The sequence below is a fragment of the Corylus avellana genome, chromosome ca2, assembly GCF_901000735.1.
Source record: "Corylus avellana chromosome ca2, CavTom2PMs-1.0".
NCBI lineage: Eukaryota > Viridiplantae > Streptophyta > Magnoliopsida > Fagales > Betulaceae > Corylus > Corylus avellana.
Window position 1 is genome coordinate 3,388,159 of NC_081542.1, and position 25,797 is coordinate 3,413,955.

The 25,797-nt window shown below is 37.0% G+C and overlaps 3 protein-coding genes across 4 annotated transcripts; 2 read left to right on the plus strand and 1 right to left on the minus strand.

The window, feature by feature from the left end:
- Window positions 1-2,434: 2,434 nt before the first annotated feature.
- On the plus strand, window positions 2,435-3,567 carry LOC132168493 (non-functional pseudokinase ZRK2-like). The gene has a single exon (XM_059579481.1). It carries the CDS (start codon window positions 2,435-2,437, stop codon window positions 3,485-3,487), a length of 1,053 nt encoding a protein of 350 aa, XP_059435464.1. The 3' UTR covers window positions 3,488-3,567.
- Window positions 3,568-14,507: 10,940 nt separating this feature from the next.
- LOC132171774 (probable E3 ubiquitin-protein ligase EDA40) lies at window positions 14,508-18,195 on the plus strand. Its single transcript, XM_059583172.1, has 2 exons — window positions 14,508-15,294; window positions 15,429-18,195. The coding sequence occupies exons 1-2, from the start codon at window positions 14,917-14,919 to the stop codon at window positions 17,208-17,210; spliced, it is 2,160 nt and encodes a 719-aa protein (XP_059439155.1). The 5' UTR covers window positions 14,508-14,916; the 3' UTR covers window positions 17,211-18,195.
- Window positions 18,196-20,707: 2,512 nt separating this feature from the next.
- On the minus strand, window positions 20,708-25,292 carry LOC132170597 (protein RMD5 homolog). Of its 2 annotated transcripts, none has more exons than XM_059581625.1 (3): window positions 25,177-25,292; window positions 21,369-22,529; window positions 20,708-21,249 (listed from the first exon to the last, which is right to left on the minus strand). In XM_059581625.1, exons 2-3 carry the CDS (start codon window positions 22,507-22,509, stop codon window positions 21,116-21,118), a joined length of 1,275 nt encoding a protein of 424 aa, XP_059437608.1. In that variant the 5' UTR covers window positions 22,510-22,529; window positions 25,177-25,292; the 3' UTR covers window positions 20,708-21,115. The 2 variants fall into 2 exon arrangements, with proteins under 2 accessions (XP_059437608.1, XP_059437609.1); XM_059581626.1 differs by having other exon boundaries at window positions 21,369-22,552.
- Between the last annotated feature and the right edge of the window lie 505 nt (window positions 25,293-25,797).

A 25,797-nucleotide genomic window follows, 5' to 3' on the forward strand; every position in this document is an offset into this window, starting at 1 on the left:
TTGCCTAGTTGTCCATATCTCTGATTTTTAACTTAGAGTATGTTTGAGATTGCGTTAAAAAATAGAGCTTTTAAAGTCAAAAAAAGTTTTTTAGAAAATTTTTCACGAGTTTTTCTCAAAAGTGCGTTTGAACCATTTTTAAAGTGAAAAAGTCAAATAAATGCTTTTGAAATTTTTTACCAAACAGGTCAATTTTTTTTTTTTTGGTGTAACTTTTTAAATATTAAAAGTATTTTTTAAGTTTCATAACGCAATCTCAAATAGGCTCTTAGGTATGGTCTCATTGTCATCTTAAAAAAAAAGAAAAGGTATGGTCCCATTGTTAGAATATAGAGTTTCTATATTTTTCTTATCAATATATCTACCATAGTATTTTTTTCTATTTACTCCACCTACCAGATTTTTTCAATAAAAAGGGACATTTGTATTGTAAATATTGTATCCAATTGAAGAAATGCAAAATGTAAGCCTCACTTTAATCCCAGACCCAAAAAATAGTGAAACATTGAATTAAATATTGGGAGCTGATCAACTCACAAATCCCAGACCAAAAAAAAGAAAAAAGAAAAAATAGAAGCGAAGGAAAACCAGAGTTTAATCCAAACTCCAAAGTAAGCCGAAGGAGGTTACTTCTAGCCCGACAAAGCCCATCCCCAATGTGGACGGATTGGGTTTATATTTCAGGCCTGTGAGGGTCCAAACTTAAAATACTACGATTTTCTTTTCATCGCTTTAGGAGCCCCAGATGTAATTGGGCCCGGGATTTAGCTTTATATGGGCTGGATTCTCTTTGTAGTCTAAGGGGCTATGCTGTTCGGTAAAATCTGCATTCGTGTGACCATCATATTGATAAATGTTCCCTCGACAAGAAATCTCAAGCAAATCAAAGCAACGACGACAATGAACAAGTTTAGGAGTTACAAGTCTTTATTAAGAGTGTCTTTTGGTTTCTCATGTCTATTCAACTTATGTAAGAGCATTTTCAGCAGTTTTTTCGTCATTTTTCTTACATTTAAAGATTCAAACTACTTTTTGTTTTTTTTATGTCAAAATACACCCTAATAACTTCCCTTAATCATTCTCTATATCATTAAAATATATATATTTTTTAATTATCTTATATATATGAGAGGAGAGATGAGAGAGAATTGTGAGACATGACTCATTAGAGGAGAGAGGAGAGAGGAGAGAGAATCATTTTTTATTTTATTTTAATAATCATAAGGATTGCAATAGTGGAACCCAAAACATTAGGTTCCACTGTAGCAATCATAATGTTTAGGGTTCATTTAAGGAGTCTACTGTGAGACCTTTTTTGCAATTTTTTAGACATTCCCTAAACTTAGGTAATGCTCTAACCCATTTGTCTTCTTCCTCATGCCTATCCAATTTATTTAACTCGTTTTTCTTTTGGTTTCTCATGTCTACTCAACTTCTGTAACTGATTGTTACACATGTATATATAATTTACTTGAAGAGCTTATAGAATTTACCAAGAATTGTCTCACTTTTACAATGATTGACAAATTTTGACACGACCCGCAAGTCCAACACGAAATTAAAGAGTTAGGGTTAAGAAGTCTGACCCGTTTGATTAAATGTGCAGGGTTAGAGTTAACCTATATAGTCTTATACCAATGTTTTGACACAACCAAAACTCGACACATAATATAATGGCATGCAATTTTTGACATAGCTAATGAACTCGACACGAACTCAATACAAAATTAGAGAGTTAGGGTCGAGAGGTTTGACCTTTTTTTTTTTTTTTTTGTTTCTTTGTACTTCTTTTCATTTTAAACTACTCCTATGTGAACAAAATTTTTAACATGTTTTAATTTAGATAGATTAAACTAAAATTAAGGATGTCGTCATAGTAAATTTTTTTCACAATTTATACATTCATGCAATGTTTTATGTGTAATTGTGTGATTTGTGTGATTTGTGTCACTATGTTGAGTAATGTTAATATGTCTTTTTATTTAAAGAGGTGTAAACAAAATTTTATGACCTATAAAGAAAAGTTTAAGTTTTGGAATTAAATTGTATTTAGATAAGGTGTTGGATGAAGATTTTGAAAAGTGGTTAGTTAAGATAGAAAAAGTAAGATTTGATTAGCTATTTTAAATATAATTTTGCATAAATAATTAAGAATGCTCTCAGCAATTTCTAAGTTGACAAAGCCTGCATTGAAGACGAATAGATTGGAGAGAGAGAGAGATAGAGTTGACGCGTAGAACATGTTGCCCAATGAATGGCGGGGACCCTAAAAGTCCAAGAAATTAAATTAAGGCTAACAAACAGTATTGACGAAGAAGACTCTGCCACTTACTTTCCACGAAATCTCCCTCTACTCTTGTCGACTCTAAGGGGAAAGGGGATTAAAGCTAGCTAGGCCACAATATTCAAGCTCTGAACAGTGGCCGGAAAAAGAATGTCCCAGCTGCACTTGCAGGGTGAGTTTTGGTTTGGAAAGGTAGGCAAAAGAGAGAGAAAGAGAGCATTTCTAGAGAATGGAGGGCTTGTATTGGAGAAGCTGGTTGCCTCTTGTAATGGCAGGCCTATTCCCATCCGTACCTTCTCCTATAAAGAGCTTATCTTGGCAACCAACAACTTTGATCCCAGCCTTATTCTAGGTCAAGGCCTGGGGCACTATATACTCTACAAGGGTTCTTTTGAAGGCCGAATACGTTTCATTAAGAGGTATTTCACATTTTTCAAGAGATTTGCCCTAACGGATATAGGAATTTCTGCAAAGACAAGCGCTCACAAAAATATTTTAAAGCTGGTAGGATGCTGTCTCGAGACTTCATGTCCAATTTTAGTGTATGAGTATGCTCAAAATGGAGTCCTTGCTGATCAAATTTATCTCTCTCAACGACAAGGTTCTCCCATGGAGTGGCAGAGCAGGTTAAAGATTGCGAGACAGATTGCTCATATAATTGCATATCTCCATACTGCCTTCTCAAGGCCCATCATCCATAGAGGTATAACATTGGAAAGTTTTTTCTTAGACCAGCATGATGTTCCCAAACTTGAAGATTTTTCACGTTCCATTACAATTCCCGAGGATAAAACTCACGTGAAAGTTGATCAGGTGAGCGGGATTGCGGGTTTCTTATGCCCTAGCTATTGGACTACGAAAATAGTAACGGAGAAAACTGATGTCTATAGCTTTGGTATGATTATATTACAGCTTTTAACTGGACATGATGCTTCTGCTTTGTTGAGCTTAGTTTCTGAAAACAATGACATGTGTGGGAATTCTTTTGAAAGACAGAAAAAGTTGATGGATTATTTCAGAAACAGTGCTATTGATGAGATTGGGGATCCTGCAATCTTGGCAGAAGGAGGAGTTGGTGTGGAGCTGCAATTGCAAGCTGTGCAGCAGCTTGGTCTCACATGCATAGAGGGCGATCCAAAGATAAGGCCGACGATGGTAGATGTTACAAAAGAACTCAGGCGGATTGAGAAATTAATCGCATGATTAATTTCTCATTTGGCCCATCTAACTTCCTCTTCCCATGCATCAATTTGTGCTATATTTGTGTCCTTAATTTTGAGCCTTGTTTCACTTGAAATCTAAGTTTGTACCCTTGAATCTATCAATGGTTGTTAATTGATTCCCTTTTTTTTTTTTTTCTTTTTTTTTTTTTTTGTAATTTTCAACTGTCTATCTTTTTAATAAGACGAAAAAATCAAAGTTAATTATACAGTTGAATTTGATATCATTTTAGTTAATTTAGAACTTGTATATATTGAGCGTATTATCTTGTGATCTCATCATTTATATGCGATGCTTATGTTTTGATGGCTGTTAGTTGTCTTTGTTATAAACTTTATATAGGGTAGAATACGATAATATTTAATGGCATATATGTTTTTCTTTTTTGGGTGCAGAATAAAGGTTTCGGTAATTATTATATAGCATATTATAATAAACGGTGCTATTGATGAGATTGGGGATCCCTTTTTTTAGGATTTCTCTCCCAGAGTCCACTCCAAATCCCTTATCTTTTCCATTCCTCCTCTGTCATGATCTACTAGCATAATGATATTACTTGTTTTAGGAGCCCTAGATGTGATTGGGCCCAGGATTTAGATTTATATGGGCTGAATTCTCTTTGTAGTCTAAAGGGGCTATGCTGTTTGGTAAAATCTGCATTCGTGCGACCATCTTACTGATGAATGTTCTCCTGACAAGAAATCCCAAGCAAATCAAAGCAGCGAAGGCAATGAACAAGTTTAGGAGTTACAAGTCTTTTATTAAGAGTGTCTTTTGGTTTCTCATGTCTATTCAACTTATGTAACCCATTTGTCTTCTTCCTCATGCCTATCCAATTTATTTAACTCGTTTGTCTTTTGGTTTCTTATGTCTACTCAACTTCTGTAACTGATTGTTACACATGCATATAGAATTTACTTGGAGAGCTTATAGAATTTACCAAGAATTGTCTCACTTTTATAAGGGTTAAGACAATTTTTAACATGACCAGCAAACCTAATATGGAATTAAAGGGTTAAGATTAAGAAGTTTGACCTGTTTAATTAAATGGATCGAGTTATGATTGACCTATATAGTCTTATACTAATGTTTCGACACGACCCGAACTCGACTCATAACATAATGACAAGCAATTTTTGACATAGCTCATAGACTCAATACAAAATTACAAGGTTATGGTTGAAAAGTTTGACTCATTTAATTAAATGGATCGAATTATGATTGACCTATATAGTCTTATATATACACATGTCTTGATACGACCCGAACCAGACAACAAACACAAATTGCCACCCCTATGTTTTACTTGATATTGAAAGTGAGACAATTGTTTCCTATCAGAATTGAAAATCTGAAGCTAATATTAAAATTAGAGGTAAATAACAAAGATAATGTTCAAAATCAAAATCATTACTTCGATATCATACTTTATATCACCTTAGCTTTGGTACCATTTCAGGAGTGTTTCTACTTTAAATCCCTTTTCTACCAAAGTTGATATGATGTTTACCAATAACAATTTCCTGTACGAAATTATGCTAAAAAGTACCTTATTTTACAGCCAATGGAGATGAGTGCGCAACTGTACCTGATATGCACGATTGAGTTTTCTTTTCAGGTGAGGCAATTAATCAGATCCTACAGCCTATGTAACGCATATTAGTATTCATATGATGCCAATGTTGACTTTTGAGTACAAGGATAAGCCACTTTGTTTGTATAGTTGGTAGATTTTTCTATCCAAAGTAGGATCTTTGTTAGTGGAAGCAATAATTCTAGAGTTATTGGAATGTCAACATTATGATTTGCTCTTGGTACAGAGTATCTCGCCGTTGAATAATACTCTACCTGACCCCCAAAACGGTACACTTCTACCTCATCTCTAATCTCCTCTCACCAATTCTATAGGTGTAATTATGCAGGATGTGACAATTGTATGAACTTGATTATTGTACTCCTTGACTTTTCTATCTGCAATTCTTGACCTTTTCCCATGGCATCCAATACTATTATCCCTGTGATGTGTGGTATTGGCTTTCACTTATTCTCCTCTTAGTGCAAAGCTTAATCATGACAAACCCCATTAAATGATAAAAAAAATGAAAAGAAATTTAGTCTTTTTCAAGGCTTCGTCGCTTATTCTGGATTCTATGCATCATCATCAAGTTTTGTTTTATTTCAATCATGTAAAGTTGGATGGCACATGATGGTGTCTCTGCCTTAGGATTCACAAACCTTTACCAAGGAGTACTTTGAAAATTGAAACACTGTTCCCATTGTAGTATACCACCTCTTTCATAAAGTAGGATCGGAAAACAGTACTACAATGACGGCGGAGATATGGGTTGTTGAGATAATCAAAGGAAAATGTGTGGGTATTGTTACTCTTTTACCAAGCAAATGAAAAGTACCCGCCAAAAGGGTAAAATAAACTGCATTTCTTTGTTGATCTCCAAAGTAGGCTGAGTTCGTACATATTCTTTTCTGCTTTTTAGGCCATTTGTGGCGTCTTTGAGTGGCTTCTGGATGAGATGATGTAGAATTAAAGCTATTCCATTGCTGTCTTACACAGCCGAAGACTATATACCTTAAAAGATAAAGTCATTTTCCGTGTCCTGCCCCGAACAGTTGATTGGGTCCTCTGAAAACTGTATTCATTTCATATAAGCATTGAAAATGTAATTTTTGAGGGGGATATTTGTGGAGTATTGGTGTCAAAGAGTAATGATGAATATGGTGGAAAATCAATGGAAAAGTCGGTGTTGTTGGTAGGATTAGTTGTAATCAACTAACCATTAAGCTGAGATTTTGTTCTTGTTGTGCGGTTAGAATCATTTTTGTCAAGCTATGATTAATCATACGCACATCATTTTCTAGCATTAATTAATATTGATGAACCACCCATTAATTAAAACTCTGAAATAAGATATAGTTTCTCAACATATTATATCAAAGTCCTGTAGTAATCCCACCAGAATCCTATAAGATATGCTCAAAATTGCTTCACTTATGTGCTGTATATATGCTGCCACATCGCCCTCTCAGAACTCAGACAACAACAGCCGCTACTTGACTTGCAATCCTTAACAAAATTCGTGTTCTAAAGCCAGGATTCCACGTGTGTTTCCTAGCTACCACCAAATTGAAGCATGTTGTGTACGTAGGTCGGTATCCATTAATACCTGGTCATCGCAATCATTACCAGAGAGCCCTGGCAATCCCTACCATTTGATGAGTGTAATTATAACTGTCTGATATCAACAGTTTTAGAATATTTTTTCTGCATTCAGTGGACTGAAACTTGTTGCATTGTACGTGGTATATATACACGTTTGCCATATGATAACCGGTCACCGTTCACATCATCCTGGTACAATTTTTTGGCATTGCATATATATGAAGCTCCCTGGTGATTGAGGTGGACAGGTGTAGGGCTATAAAATCACAAGAACTAACTAACAAAATCGTAGAAATGCATAGTACTTTGATTTGTTTCATAAATTATATACAACTTTATTGTGGGATATAAATAATAGGTGGACCCACTCAAGCCCACTACATACAAAAATATTAAAACTATTGATCAAACGGGTCGAAACCTGTCACGTGACAAGCACCCAAATGATCGTTTCGGTGAAATCTCTTCAACTTTTTTTCATTACGTTATTTTGTCAAACAATTTTATACATTTACCTTTAAATGTATACTAGGGAGATAGTAAGGCTGAGATGAATTATAGTTGGTTGGAGGGGAGAGTAGCAGTGATCAGTTAGCAGCATGTGCTCCAATAATGCCAACCACAAACCCACCAACCAAGAGTGAAATCTCTCAATTTCAATCACACAAAATGATTGTTAATTAGCCCTCTCGGACTATAATTAATTAAGTTTGTGGGACTAATTATCCCCTCCTCTATACTGCCTTGTCCATGCATGTGACTTTACCTTGTTCTGGTGGCGGTTCAAACGAATCTCCATGAAACGAACTCATCATACACTTTTAAATAGGAATAAACAATTGATTTATTAAATCTTTGTGTTATAATTATGTCTGTTCATGCATTTCTTGTGGTTGGACATGTGAGGGCAGGCAATATGGTTTACCCATCATTGGCATCTGTCTTTATGGAAAGGTTTTCATTAGTCTCTTGGCAAGCACTTGCACTAGGGTGGTGGCCGCAATATTTGGAAGTGGTCGAATCACTTGTAATCTTTTAAGGCCAAAAGCCGTATTGACTACTCCAAATTTTGATATTTGGAAGTGGTCGAATTACTTGTAACCTTTTAAGGCCAAAAGCGTATCCAACTCACTTCTTTTTGATTTTGGGGTTGGTTTGGCCACCTCTCAATGTCAAATTCGGAGATAGTTGAGCTATTATTTGCAACGATTAAAGAGTAGTTGTGTCCCCCTTTTCTTTCTTTCTTTCTTTTTTTTTTCTCCTTTTTTGTCTTGGGTTTTTATCGCATGTCAAGCTCACTCAGCATTTAGCATGTGTGGCAAGATGATATTGGTGCTGACATGGATAACTCAATCATCTTTAAAATAATTTGAATGCAACATAAATCGATTTGATACAAGAATAAACCACATGATCAATCAATGCAAAAGAAGAAAAAAAAAAAAAAAGGATTAATTTAATAATTTTCTCATATTTTATTCCAAAATGGGCTTATGCATTTCTTCTCATGCATTGAAGCAGTACGGGCATTTTATCGGGGTGACAACAAGAAAGATCCTCAGTAAATGCAACTCATCTCATGTGATTGCAGAGCCTTTCCCTACATCCAAGCAAAAATCATGGCTCTAGAGATTTTCCTCGACTCTCGTTTTTGTGGATCTATATAGTATATATCATATGGGTTGTACGAATTTCCATGTGCAAGCTGCTATTTTTTTTTTTCTTTTTTGGTGGTAGCGTTGAAAAATTTATAATATTAATTTGTTTGCAATTAATTCTGTCAATGTACTCGTACAAAAATCTTTTTTAAAATCTATTCATGGAGTATGGTCAAAGGGGGATGCATGTGTCCCTTTTAATTTTTTAAACGCATGATTATGAAATTGAAGGGACAAGGATTCTTCGGCCAATACATCTCTCACTGCCAATGGGCTTCTACTACGTGGAATTGTGAATTAGTGCTTTTGTTCCAAATATGCTGCTTAATAATTTGAGTAGCCCGTTGTCAACATCTTCTTTCTGGGCCTCTTAGTGGAATTAGCTTTTGGTCTCAAGCGTATATATATGGTTTTGAGCCGATTTCATCTAATAATAAAGTTTAAATTCAATTCCCGTATCATATTAAATAATTATTTAATTATTTAATTAATATCCTATTAGTATCAATATTTGTGCATGAAACTAAAATTTATAAATGTAGGGTAATTTATAGACAATTTCTTTGAAATTGTAAACACTAAACATAAGATGGGACTATAATATATAGAAGCAATCACAAGGTAAACGGTTCTACATTGACATTATAAATTTATAATTATCAAGTATTTTTCGTCCAATTAGATGAAGAAAAAAATGAAAAAGAAAGCCAAATCTATGGCTGACTTTTCAGTGCAGTGCTTTTTTGAAATGTTATAGGTACTCGACGATTGATATCTTTATTCTTTTTTTCTTTTCAACTTATGATTAATAACCCACATTAACTCCACGCATTCCAGAGGTATGAGTGATGCATGAGAGCACTTTTACCAGGCAATATTATCCTTAACAGTACCAAAACATCATCGCCACTTAGAGATAAGATCAACCTATAACTTTCTCAAAAAAGTAAATAATTAAACCTATGAATAATATAAAATTTCTGATGTAGGATTGCATGTGGCCTGTCATGCATTCAGGAGCAGGCTACGTATTATATATATATATATATATATATATATATATAGACATATTTATATCAAAGAAGGGAAAGGAGGAAGAGAATTTGAATTAGTGATTTTCGTTCTATGAGGCGTAGTTTCAGCCGATTGAAGTATCCTTAGAACATATATTATTCTTTTAGATATGTGAATGAATGTAGGTTAAACGCAAATTTAAAACTTTCAACATTAAAATAATAATAATAATAATAATAATCCATAAAGAATTTACTAAGAACAATATTATTCGCGCAAAAACCATTAAATTTCTCAATTATTTCAAATTTATTTTCGGAAATCTAAATTTATGTTTACTTGGACAATAAATGCAATTTATCATTTATTTTGTTAAAATATGTACATGCTTGAAAACTTTCGGTCAACCATAGGAATGCAAGTAAAAAAAAAAATTGGGCATAAAAGAATTCCACATGGTTTGGAAAATTTAAGCGGTAAAATAACTGGTTACCTCGGTAATCACGAAGCCCATTGACCGTGCAATTAGCCAATTAGTACCCTGATTACCAACCAAAGCGTTGGACTTCTAACTAGGAAGAAGTCACGTGCCACATGGGACATGATTGACCCAAAACATCAAAGCCTGAGAAAATAAAAAAGAACTATCTCAAGCGGTAGCCGGTTAACTTGATCAATCAGAAGGGGAAAGGAACATAGTCAACCGGGAGGAAGAAAATCAAAGCAGTAAAACTTATTTTGGACCCACTTACCGAGTTTAAACAAAAATTATTTGGCACTAATTACATCAGAGAAAATTTACCGTGACGTTGATGATGACAGTAATGCGAGTTTCGAGGTTAAAAAGTTAAGGAGGATACAGTTGACTAACGCCGTCCCACCGTGTATTTCCCAAGAAGGCGGTGAGTCAGGCGGAGCTAACGGCGTTAAGCGAATATACTACAGTAGTTTTCGTAGAGCTAGAGCACGTGAGTCTACGAGAGTAAATTATTGACTGTTAAATACTGTCAATTGTCAAATCAATCTACCCCCCATTGTTTTTATTTTTTATTTTTATTTTTAAAGGAACTTACTGGCATGCACGTATAGTACCATCAATGTTTCTATCCGAGGATTTATTTAATTATTTTTTTGACATTTTACTACTCCTATTGTGTTTATATATATAATTGTTAAAATAGCCTTTCAAATGTGAATGTTTGACAAATAGCTTCCAAGGAATTAAGAAGTGACAAATCGATTCATGTGGTGTTCCTACCTGAAAAATAACCCACGTTAAACAAAAGAAAAAAAATTGGGTGATTGTGAAATTACATATTTATTTTAAAAAATATTAAAAATAAAAGGATTTTTATAAGAAAAAAAAAAAGGTGAGCTTGAGGGTGGTTGACCACTTATTTGGCCTTAAGGGTGGTTTAGCTAGAGACTGTAGTCGACCACCTCCAAATATTTTTTATTTTTTATATCTCTTGTGGCTAAATGCATAATTTCACAATTATCCCGGCCAAAAAATGGCAAGAATTCATAGGAATGAGTTATTTGTCACCTAGGACACAATAAAATGTGATTTCACTTTCTAAATCTAGGAGAGGTGTTTGATAAAAGGTCAAACTCTGATGACTAATTTTTTATTTTTTATTTGTTATCATTTTCTTTAAACATAGAATTTGATTGCAACAAGCACATGGGTTTGGCGATGCTAATAACTTTACACAAAATTAACTCCTAACATTCTCACATCTTTACATTATATTAATCATTTTATTTGTTATTATTCAAATAAAAAAAATACTTTTATTTTTTTTTATATCAAACATTCTTCTTCTTTTTTCCATGTCATTCAACTTTTGTTATAATAAGGGGCGGAACTAGTACTTGAAATGTGGAAGAGCAAAATTTAAAAGTGTAGATGGTAAAATTTTAATTTTTCAAAATTTTTGGGGAAAACATGAACCCTTAGTAGGGTGCTGATGTATTTCCACCCTTGGTTACAATTTCATGCCACTAAACAGTAATTCTAATGCCAAACGAGCCCATGATTCTAGAGAGTTTAAATTAGTGTTAGTAGTAATTAAATTCTCAAACAATGCTCATTAATTAACGTCTCTCATGAGGTACCTCAATCGGTTAGGACCACGTCTAATGAAATTGAGATCACTAGTTCGAATCCCCCTCCTCCTTTTATGCGAATATGTCAAAAAAAAAAAAAAAAAAAAAAAAAGAGCTCATTAATTAACATGTGCTAATATAAAAAATTAAAAATAATGAAAAGGACATAAATCTCCAGTGATTGGCATTCGGCGAGTCACATTCTCGACCTATTTCTAGCAGTAGTAGCAACTGTGGGTGTCTTCAATTTTGTCATGTTAATTTGTTCTGTGACATACGTGAAGGAGCCAGGCTTTCTATTTTCTAGAGAGGAGAGCACAATATTTACTGTGGTCTCCCGCTTCCACCAAACACCACATCAGGACGGTGTTTCAAGTATCAACACAATTAAATGACAGAACTACCATTGCATGCAATAACTGACGGTATTAATGGTCCACTCATTATGCATGAAATTCGCATGCCTTCATTCGCCACTTTTTTCTTTGCCAATGCCTCCCTGTCAGAATGTACTTATTGCATCACAATAACTATACCATAATATACTCATTATTCATATTCATGGCTTCTTCTTTTTTGTCTTAACCAAAAAAAAATACAAATTCTACTCAAACTTGAATTTTTTATTTTATTTATTTTTTTAAGTTGAGATATTCTCATTGAAAAAATCATACCACTAGAGCAGATTGCTCCATCACAATAGTCTCAGCAATACAATCCGGTATCTCCTCCTACCATGAATGATCCCTTTCATTCACAATAGCAATTTTGGCAAGTCTATGAGCTGCCACATTACCATTCCTCTTCACAAAAGTCATACACCAATTTTCAAACACTTGGAGTGCGTTTGTCATGTCATCCACCACGTCAAACTTGAAACTATTACCACATTATCAACGTCTTTCTCCAAACTATCGAAACTACGTTGATTTTTGCTGTCATGTTTAAATGTCTTTTATTCCATTAAGTATTTGTATGTTGTATTTTTACTAATACTCAAATTTTATTTAATTGACATAGATTTTTTAATATTCTTTACATTTTGGAATCATTTCATCTTATATTATTAATATTTGAGTGAAGGATAGTTCAAATGCTCGAAATTACCATATATTCTATATTTCAAAAAAGTCCCGAAATTTTTTATGTCTTTCATGAGATGGACCCCAAATTTTTTTTTTTTTTTTTCATACTCCTCACTTAAAATTCCAATTTGGCAATTTCACCCTATTGGTTCGGCCATCCCACACCCCGCATGCATCATCTAGCATAATTAGAAACCCAAAAAATAAAAAATAAAATTAGATCGAATGGATTTTCTTTTAAATCTCATACTTTTTTAACATAAATAAATAACATATATGTTCTTTTTATGCGTCAAAAAAAAAAACAGGTGACAACACTTCACAAGACTAAATCGAATAAATTCGTAATTATTTTATAAAAATAGGTCGTCTTTAATAGAGTGAGTAACGCGCGTGCGTGTTAATAATAGATGTTACGTATAGCAGTGTAAAGTCATTTCGTCCATGCAAAGAACTCTTTCTACAATTCGTGCAAAGTAGTACTTCTTGTGCTTGAATTTATTGCTCCCACCAACTTTTGTGATGTCAACAGGAATTCAGGACACCTACTGTTGTATGTAACGGGAATAACGACAGTCGCAATATGGGATCCTTTGATACTATATTAGGTTTATTCTCAAGGTTCTGTTAGGTTTACATCTCCGTCAAATCACACCCAAATGTCCCTACATGATTAATATTAGAGCTCAATTTGAAGTCATTAGTATCATAATTGTGCGCTAACTGCTAACTAATAAAACATTTTTTAAGGATGTTAAAAAAATCACTAACTGCTTAAATTGATACGATTAGCAATTTTAAGATTTAAAAAAACTACTAACTACATAATTATTATTAGCCAAAGATGTTTAACATGAAAGCGGAGATCTTCCAATTTGAAGTTAATTGGCCGTGACAAGAATCACTACAATAATTTTTTTTTTTTTTTTCCACGAGGATAGAAATTTTTTGAATGAAATAGATATGAGTTCTTTTATAATTAAAATTTAATGTTGTATTTAACAGTATAAATTATACTACATTACTTCAAATTTTAAAATAAGGTGTCAACAATTTACACAATTAAATATAATAATATTAAATTGGGGCCATGAATTTACTTAGAATAGACATATCCTATATACGGGCACAAAAGATCTGTAGATGTTTAAGTAGGTGGTGGACCATTTTAATCTCATTGATTATTGAAAGTAATTGAACAAGAACAATAACGCGGTATGAAGCTAAGGCAGACCCACATCTTTGGGTTGGGAATTGCGATTGTTGGTTGCTTTACTGTTACTGCAGTGGTTTCTGGATCTCTAGGGATTGATGAATCCAAAATGATCCAAAAAATAATAATAATAATGGCCGTTTTTCTTTTATTTTATTAATTACAAAGTTGGAGTGATTATCAATCACCATCAAACGAAAATGACATTTCTACCCTCCCCAACCACGAAAGCCATACTTTGAAGATCCCACCCCCATTAAATTCACTTACAACGGAAATGGACCCCACCCCATGAACGGACAAGATGATACTCTGGAATATGGATCAGGCTTCAGAGTTCGCTACAGCTGAAATTTGCAGACAACAGTAATTCTTCCATTTTTATGTCAGATTAATAAATTAAAAACATAAAAAAATCCCAAAAAGCAAATTTGCTTTGTGAGAAAAGGGAATGGCCGCGAAGAGTAAGGCGAAAGTGTGACCCCAAGAATGCCACCAATGGGATTTTTCAAATCTCACTGCACACAAAAACACACAGATGGGTCGGTGAATCTGAATTATAACGTGGGAATGGGACAGACTACCCAATTCCGAGAGCCGACCCCGTTGACTTGTTACAGCAGTTGGAAAACCTCCACCTGCCGGTCACCAACTTGTTAATCCCAACGCCCCCAACTTTCATCTTTGAATATATATAATAATATTTCCATTTTGTACCTTCTTCTGTATTATGTATACCCTCTGTATTGTTTTCTATTTGCATATATTATATATCTCTTTATCATATCCCGCACCCACAGAGAGAGAGAGAGAGGGAGAGAGAAATACACGGAGTGAGAGAGAGATTTTCAATTTTGGCAGGAACAGTGAGGCCTTTTCATACACACAAGTCTTTTTGGGGTCTGGAAAGAGGAAAAGAGGAAAAAAACATACCAGCAATTGTAAAGAAGCAGGGAAATAGAAACATGGAAAAGAGGAAGATGAAAAGGGTGTCCCTATCTAATCCATTTCGTTTGTCTTTTTAATCACTTCCATGCCCGGCAGCCCCCGTCTTGTCCCTCTCCATAATATCACCGCCTCAAATTTCCTTTCTAGAAACCCCCTATCCTTTAGCATAACAGAGAGACTGAAAGAGCTTGAGACAAGGTGAAAAAATGGTGACTGGGTGGAGAAGAACCTTCTGCACATCCATCCCCAAAGATAGAGAAACAAACAAAGTGTTATCATCAGAGAAGCATTGCGAGAATAGTGGCGTCGTTCAGAGCCCAAAAATCAGCTCCAAGTTCGGGTTTTTCTCCAACCCATCCACGCCTCGCTTGCAGTCTCAGCCGGTCTCCGGCCCCAGCCTCCGATGCCGGACCTCCGCCTCACCCACTGCCTCGTTGCCGAACAGCCCAAAACTCCAATGCAAAACCTCAACCACCCCAAAGAAAAACAGCAGCCCCAGATTGTTCCAGCCCTCCTCCAATCATCCTCTCTCCCCCAAATCTCCCTCTAGCTTTTCGCTTCTCAAAGCCTTACGTCTCTCCAAAGTAAGCATCTTTTTTCTCTTTCTTCGTACTTTCCCGATTCCATTCCCATCAACCCCCTCTTAACTGAATCACTGAATTAATATTCCTTTTATTCTTATCACTTTTCGTGACGTTTTTCTTTATCTATTTTTCAGAGTAGGTGCGGAATCTGTATACAGAGCGTGAAGACCGGTCAAGGAACCGCCATTTTCACCGCCGAATGCTCCCACACCTTCCACTTCCATTGCATTTCCTCGCACATAAAAACGAACCAGCTCTTGATCTGCCCTGTATGCAGCGCAACCTGGAAGGAACTCCCTTTGCTCGCTATCCACCCCAACCCAGATGCCACTCAAGCAGATAGAGACAATGCCAATACCATCAACAACAACAGAGAATTCAAACCCAGAGACGTCAAAACCAAGTGCTTGAGAGTGTACAACGACGATGAGCCTTTGATGTCCCCCACCTCCGGTGCTCGGTTCAATCCCATACCGGAATCGGACGAGAACGAAGAGGACGAAAACAGCACCGTAGAGTTCCAGGGCTTTTTCGTTAATTCCGCCCCTTTATCTTCGCCGAAAGTGAACGACTTATTCAGGAACGTGAAGGTGAGTTTGTTACCGGAGGCTGCGGTGGTGGCCGTGGGGAAAAGCTACGAGACCTACGCTGTCGTTTTGAAGGTAAAGGCCCCGCCTTCTCCGGCGCTGAACTCGACGCGTCGTGCACCGATTGACCTGGTGACGGTGCTCGACGTAAGTACGAGCATGGGAGTGCCCAAGTTGAAGATGATGAGACGCGCCATGAGGCTGGTCATTTCGTCGCTCTGTGCAACGGACCGTCTCTCTATTGTTGCGTTCTCAGCGAGCTCGAAACGGTTGTTGCCTTTAACAAGGATGACCCCCAACGGTCGGAGGTCGGCTAGGAAGATCGTGGACGCACTGGGTTGTGTGGGTCAGAGGACGTGTGTGAACGACGCGCTCCTGAAGGCTGCCAAGGTGCTCGAGGATCGACGGGAAAGGAACCCAGTGGCCAGCATTATGCTCTTATCCGACGGTAACGATGAGCGCGGATCTATCAGCTCCACCAATCAGAAGCGCTCCTCTCCAGCCGTCGTGTCTTCCACGCGCTTTGCCCATTTGGAAATCCCCATCCACGCGGTGGGGTTCAGTGAGAGCGGTGCGTATGGTCAGGCGCACGGCGAAGACGCGTTCGCCAAGTGTGTGGGCGGTTTGTTGAGCGTAGTGGTTCAGGATCTGAGGATAAAACTCGGCTTCGCGTCCGATTCGGCACCGGCCGAGATCGCTGGAGTGTATTCCTTGACGGGTCGGCCGGCGGCGCTCGGGTCGGGCTCGGCCAGGCTCGGCGATTTCTACGCCGAGGAAGAGAGGGAAGTCCTCGTGGAATTGAAAATACCAGCTTCTTCCATTGGGTCCCACCACGTGTTGTCCGTACGGCCCTCTTTCAAAGACACGTCGTCTCAAGAGCTCGTGTATTGCAGTGAACAGGCACTCCTGATACCGCGCGCCCAGGCCGTGAGATCATCGACCCCCAACATCCAACGGCTGAGGAACCTTCACGTCACTACGCGCGCCGTGGCTGAGTCTCGGCGGCTGATCGAGCACAACAATCTGTCCGGAGCTTATCACCTGCTGTCCTCGGCTCGAGCCTTGTTAATGAAGTCGAGATCCGAGTGGGCTGAGGAGTACTTGCGCGGCTTGGAAGCGGAGTTAGCCGAGCTGAACCGGCGCAGACAGCATCAGCTGCAGACCCAAAGACAGAGAGCAGTAGAGCTCAGCCGAGTGGATGAGAAGCCGGAGCCGCTTACGCCGACATCGGCTTGGAGAGCCGCCGAGAGATTGGCTAAGGTGGCCATTATGAGGAAGTCTATGAACAGAGTCAGCGACTTGCACGGCTTTGAAAATGCCAGATTTTAGTTTTCTTTTTTCTTTTTTTCTTTTTTTTCAATTTTTGTATTAATACAGAGAAACTATCAAAATATATATAAATATAAATAATTTTTGAAAAAAAAAAGAAAAAAAAAAAGGAAATTATGATTGGAGAGGGCCCCGGCCCATGATAGCGACAAGGAGTACCGGACGGCTAGGCCCTTTTCAGCAGTGGAAAGTGACGGATAGTGAAAGGGAAACCCCACATGATGAATTGATTGGGGTTGTGAGGCTCTCTGATATATTTGTCTCTTTACCCTTTTCTTTATTTTATTTTTTTTTGGGGGGAGGGACAAAAACCCAAAAAAAAATATTATCTTCAATTGAGGGAATTAAAAAAAAATTAAAAAAAAAAAATTGTAGGGACTAGGGAGTGGGGAGGTATCTATATGTTTCCCTCTCATTGAATGATTGCATCTTTTAGTAGTTACTAGAATGTATAAATTTGGAAAATAGCTACAAATGATGAATGGGTCCATTTTTGTACGTTTGTATGAGCTGTAAGTTGTTCTGGTGGGTTAATGCCAAGGTGGGCATGGTAGAGTTAGGACACAGGATGATGCCAAATGGTTCTGGATATTTTCTGGTTTGTTTGATTTTGGGAGTGGGGTTTTGTCATAATTTTTATGCATGTTCGATGCTTTTAAAAGTATACGTAATTTTGTTCCGTGCTAATTCGTCCCATTCTTAAAAGTTCATCCCACGACACACATGTAGTTTGTATTGACACTGAAGGATATATATGCTTTGAGGAGTGGAGATGTTGATTGTTTCATCTCTTATTATCATGGAGGAGAAAAGGATAATCACAAAGAGATAAAAAGAAAAAGGAACCATTGCCACCCACACCTGCCAATCCAGTAATTTAGAATTGCTTACACCGTATTAGTAGCTTGCCATCCAAATTACAACAGCATTAATTGCCATATTATATCCACACCACATTTTTAATTTAATGAATTGATGTTAGGATTATTGCAATGTCCCATCCAATACGTCCTTTTCCTTTTTCTTCTTTAATTTGTTATGCCTTATTTAGTAGAAGTCACTTAAATAATTTGAATTTTCTTTTAAATCAGCAGTCGTTATCTTCAAAATATACAATTTATGGGTTGAATCATTATACGACAGTTGAATCCAACTAATCTAGAGGTCCCTCTTGGACATCAAATTTGGACCACTGGTTGGTAAATGTTCAAAACCTCTTGTGAACTTTCATAATCTAGCTAGCCAAAAACCACACAAATCATTCGGGTAGCTCCACATCTCTTTCCTAAAATCGATAACTCACCGCATCGTCGTCAATATCATAAATTCACCCCCTGCCAAATTTATCTGCTTTACATATCTTCTATAGACTGTTAACTACTAACTGATTACATGGTTTGCATAATTGACATGTTAGGTATAAATTTTCAGGTTAGCATCACTTTGGTTAAAAGTCTCTCAAGAACGGGGGAGAGGCAACCAAAATAATCTTCGTGAAAGAGATAAAAGGGTGACGGTAAGTTAAAAGGATTGGGTTGAAAATTTTTGATTGCTTTTGTCCTCTGGCTAAGGAGGTTCTCTTTACTTAACTCTTGCAGATGCTGATGTTTTCCTTAAATTGCACAACACTTTTAATGGTGTTCATCAGTGCCCAACTTTATGTGCTATTATTTAAATGTGCATTCCAATGGAGATTTTTTTTCTTTCTTTCTTTTTTGGCGAAGTTGAAGAAAGAGAAGTAGATAAATTCATGATTTCAGACATGCCTCAAAAGGAGTATTCAAGTACAATATCGTATGCTCTTGGACTAGATAAAGATTGTTTCTCCTATCCCTACTCTTTCTTAACCGTCTATCCGTCCACATCTTGGGCAAAAGCAAACCTTTCTTAAGTTTGTCATTAACCTATTAACCTGGAAGATACCTGAATACAATAAGGTGGTGTTCTAGACACTGTAATTAATGTAGATTGATGTGAAAAAAAAAAAGTAAGAATGTTTAGTATAAAAAAAAATAAAATGAAAGTGGTATGAAAAAGTGAAAAAGTTTTATTTTGTAGTAATTTTTTTATTTAAATAATAATAAAAAGTGAATGATTTGATATAAAAAGTGAAAAAGTTAAAATGTTTTGATGTTGATTTTTTTGGGAGAGCCCTACTATGTGGTCGGGCTGCAAAACCCAACTTTTGTAGCCCCAATCAACTACTGCCACCTAAGCTAGGTGCACAAACACAACTTACAACCAAATACACCGAATAGAAACAAGAGAAAGAAAGAAAAGAGAGAAAGAAGAGAAAGAAGAAATGGTGTGGGTCTGGCAGAGAAAGAAGAAATGGCCAGTGGGACCCAGCCATGGGTCATGCCAGACCCACGATGGGTCTCGCCTGACCAGCTGTGGGTCATCTTTCCGGTGACTTTGGGTCACCCTCTCTGGCGACTTTTCTGTCAAATTCAGCCTCAAAAATCAATTATAACGCCTCAAAAATCTATTATAATACCATAAAAATCGTTTTTAATGCCTCAAAAATTGATTCTAATGCCTCAAAAATAATTTTTGGATTAAAAACTAAAACATAGAGAGAAAGGTTAACCCTTAGAAACTAATGCCTCAAAACCTAGCCGGAGCCGCGAGACCCACGGCATGGGTCTGGCGTGGGTCTCGCCAGACCCACGACCAGACCCTTTAACCGGCGCCATTTTCAGTGGCTGGGAAGACCCATAAGAAAAAACCCATCCAAAAAAAAAAAAAAAACTGATTAGAAATGATTTTGAACTCAAATGATCAGAAAAAACCAGACCCATAACAAAAAACAAAGAAAAAAGAGAGAAAAGTTACCCATGGCCATTTCTTCTTTCTCTTCTCTGTTAGACCCACACCATTTCTTCTTTCTCTTCTCTGTTAGACCCACACCATTTCTTCTTTCTCCTCCTCTCTCTTTTTTTTTTTTTTTTAATCCGGTGTATTGGGTTGTAAGCTAAGCTTGTGCACTTAGCTTTGGTGGTAGCAGATGATTGGGGGCTGCAAAAGTGGGGTTTTGCAGCCTGACCGCATAGTAGGTTTTTCCTTTTTTAGGAAATGGTGATGAATAGTAATGAGGGAACCTCAACTCTCTTAAAAGACAACCACTGCCCCCCCCCCCCCCCCCCCCCCCAATTCAAAAAAAAAAAAAAAACCACATGGAGAAAAGACCTTTTTTCCTTGGTTATTAGGCTTAATAATTTACTAAATAAAGGATTATTGTCTTCTCCCTTCTCTTTTTAAAGTTTCTATATCCCTGGAAAAAAGCAGGATTATGAGTACCAACTACCAAGTATTACAAATAACCAAATAGAATAATAAAACCTGAATTTCCTTTTTCTTGCCATTTATTGTGCATCTCTTGGGCAATCTTATCTTTTTCTTGCCATTTATTGTGCATCTATTGAGCAATCTCCTCTTCACACTCATTTCACACCAATTAGACTTAAAACACGCAACACCAGTCATTGTGAAATAAGTATAATAAAAGGATTTTAAGAGTAACATTATACTTACAAGTTTGTTTTTAATTTCTGGCAAAAACAAAAAATCTAAATTAGGGGTGGCAACTAGCAACTCACCCAAGGGTCAAGAGATTACTACCATTACCCTCGACGGACTCGTTGGGATAAACTGCTATTGTCCACCTAAAATTAAAGTAAATACATTAAAAAAAAACGTACCTGAAATCTTGAAGGAAAAATAAACCCTAGACTGCAAAACGACTAGAAGGAAATCGAAATAGCCAAGGCTCTATGGTGGGCTACCACCATATCAGAGACAGAGATAGAGATACCCACTACATTGACATCTCCTAGCAAGCTTGGGGCTGTGGGGCTTTATCCGAGCATATATATGTCCCCTTCATGGTGTAGCCAGAGCTTGCCTTATAATTTGTTTGGAGAGAATTGACCTAGATTTTCATTACCAACAGAGAAAGAATGTCTATTTACAACCAATACATCAAAAGACATTACATCACAACAGACCGTCAGCTTTTGCCACCATCGCCACAACCCCGCTACACAATACAACATGATTCAGTTCATCGCAGAGAGGAGAGAGAAGAAGAAGAAGAATAGGAGAGTAAAATACAACCCAAGGAACATATTGGGGTGAATCAGAAATAAAGTTGCCTACACTGAGTTGCTTCGATGTCGGTTGGGCAGAAAGGGCACTTGAAAGATTTTGTGCTGTTTTTGGACATCTTCGTGATAGACTGCTTGCACAGGACATGGCCACAAGACATCAACATTGGTGGGTTATCTTCGGTTGATTGCTCCTTAGACACTGGACATACAAATATGGAATGGAATTGAAAATCCCTGTCCAACTCCACTGGTAAAGGCAACTGCTTCATAGTCTGCCATTCATGCTTCTTCCCTGCCATCACATTCATAAACTTCAAAAGAGGAGGCAACCCCTGGACACCTGCTGCTATAGTCACACCCAATGGGCTCTCGTAAGAGTACCCAAGAAGATTGCAGAACTGCCTGGTTAGCTCTTCGGCTAGTTTTTCCCAGTTAGTTGGCGATAGTAATGCAGAGTATGGGGAGCTATCAAGTCTTCCAGCCCAGAGAAGACAGGCCATGAGCTTCTGCAATTCAGCCATATTGTTGAAAGCAAAAGGGGTGAGGTGACTTCTGGCATACTTAAGAGCTTCACCTCTGCCTCCCTTTTCAAGTATTTCCAGAAACTGCATGCTGTGAAGTCTCAGAACAAGGTCTGATCCATTTTGTTTAAGTTTATCAGAGTTGTTGGCTGCCCAGTTCAGTGCTGGCCCTAGGTTCCGACTCTTCATAGCTTCAACTATCTGATACATTTCCATAAATGGGGATTTCAAAGCACCGGCAGATTCTGGTTCCCTGGCCTCACTTATGAAGCAGTCGCCAATGTCAAACAGGCCCTGCCGGTAAAAATGGCTGGCAATTACCTGGTTCACTATGTGTGCGTCAAAGTCACTGTTCCGATAAGCCTTGGATATATCTGGATTGAATGATTTCTCAAGAAGCTTTGCATACTTGCTCAGTGCTATGTTCAGCTCCTTTTGTGTGCCTTCCAGCTGACTGAGTGGAGCAATATCCTTCAGTATGGTTCGAAGATCAGAAAGGGAATTTTTATAATCAAGTTGGGAGACACAGTCACGGGCTGATTGCATTTTTTCCAATGCCTTTTCAATTTCTTGGACAATCTGGTCAATCACTTCTTGAGTTTTTGAACGGGACAGCTTTTGTTTCTTCGTAACACGATCAAAAGCATCTTTAATGGAACTCAGCTCCATTTTACTTTAAATCACCAAACCTGAAATTTGTGCCACAAAACACCTGTAAGAAAGAGATAAGGACTTTCATATGTTCATAATTTGAAAGAAAAATCCGTCACCAAAGGAACGTGAATTTCACAACAAAACTTATGAGCCTTATTGGCTATCATCACAAGATGAACTCATCAAGTTACATTCATGAAGACAAAACATAGGAATGACCACTACCTAGTCAAGGAAAATGACTGATAAAATACTTCCAACATCAAATGTATACTCCTATAGATTCTCAAAGGAATCAATGGTTAGAAAATATGAAGCCCCAACACATTTCAAACTGTGCAAAAATAACATCTATGGTGGTTACCCTGAAGATCCCAAAACAATATGATACACTTAAGGTTCTTAATGAGTTCTGCATACATTAGATGGGTCGACGACTCAAATCCTGTTCTTGCATGCTCATTGCAATGCCCAATGACAGCCCAAGAAATAATACTTTAATGCCCCTCCTAAACTTTTTCTCTCATTTTCCAAAACTCCTTTCTTTCCTAGTTACAACCTTAAGCCCTCGCCCAGATCAAAAGCCACACAAGCCATGGAGTTCCTCAATCCATTTGACCTTCTATTGCCATTTTTTTTCTAAGCATATCACCTTTTCTTACTCAACATCACCTTAATAATTATCCTGGGTACATTCCCACATAAACCTCATGGCAAGCTAGAACTCAACCAATTGTCTACCATATTTCTTTGGGGACAATTATAATGACTTAGGGAAAGAACTAGTCACATATGCGCTATCACTCCAAACGAACTAGTCAAGTTGCAATTGAAGCTCTTTAGAATCACTTATAAAGTCTAGTCTCACTTATAAGAAACCAATATGAGACTTAGTACCCATAAGTTCATTTATAACCCACCCACTCCATATGGGCAATTCACAATCCTCCCACTCAAATGCTTGACGAGGACGACAAGGCCCACACCATGCAGCATTTTAGTGCTACACAGTGTTACTAGATTGATCTAATATCATTAATAATGACCCAAATAAAGTATTAATCACATCTGCGCTATCTCCCCAAAAATGACTAGTCAAGTTGCACTTAGAGCTCCCTATAATCAGTTATAAAGCCTAGTCTCACATAGCAAGGAATTAATGTGGGACTCGGCACTCATGAGCTCTTTTATAACACCTACTCCATCTAGGCAATTCACAATGTGTGACCAACTTTTTTGGGGTGTCACAATATACCTCATTCAAGTCCCTGGCACTACACCACATCATGTAGTGCGTAAGCACCTGATGATGTTACGAGGTTGCTCTGATACTATTTGTAACGATCCAAGGAAAGTGCTAGTCACATCTACATTATCATTCTAAGAGAACTGATTAAGTTACAATGAAACTCCCTAAAGTCACTTGTAAAGTTCAGTCTCACCTAATATAGAATCAATATGAGACTTGACACTCATGAGCACGTTTATAATCTACCCACTTAATGTGGTCAATTCATCTTTCCAATGTGAAACTAACTTTTTGAGGTGCACAACAATCTTAAGACTCATATGCAAAGAATTAATGAGTTCGCTCACTGACTAAATTTCGGAACTAAAATAACTCCACATTAAATATTTAAGAGAAGTATATATTGATGTACCTGCCTAGTGCCTTGTATAGTATAACCACATCTCAGATTACCAAATCTTTTACTTTAGAACATGATTTTCGTAAGTATGACCCGTTGGATATGGAGATCTGAATCAAATGAACCATCCGATAATTGCATATATATGACATGCAGAAAATAATTTAAACTCCTATGTTGTTCTTTTATGCTTTCTTTGTCACGCAGTCACAGACTCACACAAAAGAATGAAGACAGCGTCTCGGAAAGCTCCCATAAGAAAACACACAATACACAAAATAGAATTGTAGGAACACAGTAGGAGTTCAAAACAAAACAAAATAAAAACTAACACTCATCAATCAAATATCATCCGAAAACAAGGAATCTAGCCTTATAGTAGAAATTCAAAGACGCTAAAGATTATCCAAATGTCAAAACGGTTACCTCCCTCATTCGCAATACAGATTTAATTAGGAAGCAATTGATATCTAAAGCATATGCAATCAATAATAGCTTGTGTCCACTTCCAACTACTCAAAATTACAAGAAACGTCCATTAACTGTCATTTCAGTGCGTATTCAGTGCAGAATCATATTTTTAGATTTCAACAACTATAGAGCAATGGTCAAGATTCACGAATTATATTCGCAACAAATATCAAATACTACACGCTCACTCAAACTCCGAGATAAAAAACCTCAATTCCTTAGTTGATAAAAAGAGTATCATCAATTACTTGGAACCGAATCGTGTATTTACCATTAATCAATCAAAAACTGCTTGGACTAACAGATCAGTAAGATCTTCAACCATGCCAAGAAAAAAGAATTTATAGAACGGAAACAAGAACCTAAGAAGTCCAAAAAGAAACAAAGAATAAGAAGACAAGAAATTTGAAACAAAAATAGCTATAGAAATGTGAAAATCAGGAGAGTGCAACTGAAATTGCAGGATTTGATTGAACTGTACTAACGAAATTGTTCAAAGAAATGAGTCTTTCTGCACCAAATCCAATCGAATGTTCAGAGAAAGAGAGAGAGTTAGGGTTACCAGAAAGCGAAGAAGCGAGGTAGAGGAAACCTATACGCACAAGGTAATCGAATTCGAAGCGTATCAGCAAGAGAAACCTTGCCCGAGAGAGGGGAAGAGAGAGAGAGAGGAAGATTTGTTTGGGAATTTCCTAAAATGGCTCTTAATCTACTTTTTATGTCCTTTTTGTCCCCCTTTGATCACTGATTCGTTGGTCAGTCATGAATTTGTTGAACAGTAGATGGGCTGGGCCCATCCCCCGTAAACTCGTTGATCTGAAGATCAATGTGGATCGTTGGATAAGAAGTTAACGGATACGATGAAGCAGTGTTTTTGTAGACGCTGGATGAAGTTAGCAACTTCGGTCCGCTTGAGAATGCGTTTTTAAAAAAATAATATGTGTTTTTAAACAAAATCATAATTTTGGAGTGTTTAAGATTGCGATTTTAAAAATGCAAATTTTAAAATCATGAAAAAATCTACGATTTCTATAAGTTGATTAGGGGCTGCTTATTTGAAAAAGTGCGAATTTAAACCAAAATTATGATTTCGTTTAAAACAATATTTGGCGCAATATTTACCTATTTGGCCATGAAACTGCAATTATATGCTAATGTTATCCAAATACTCAATTGATACAAA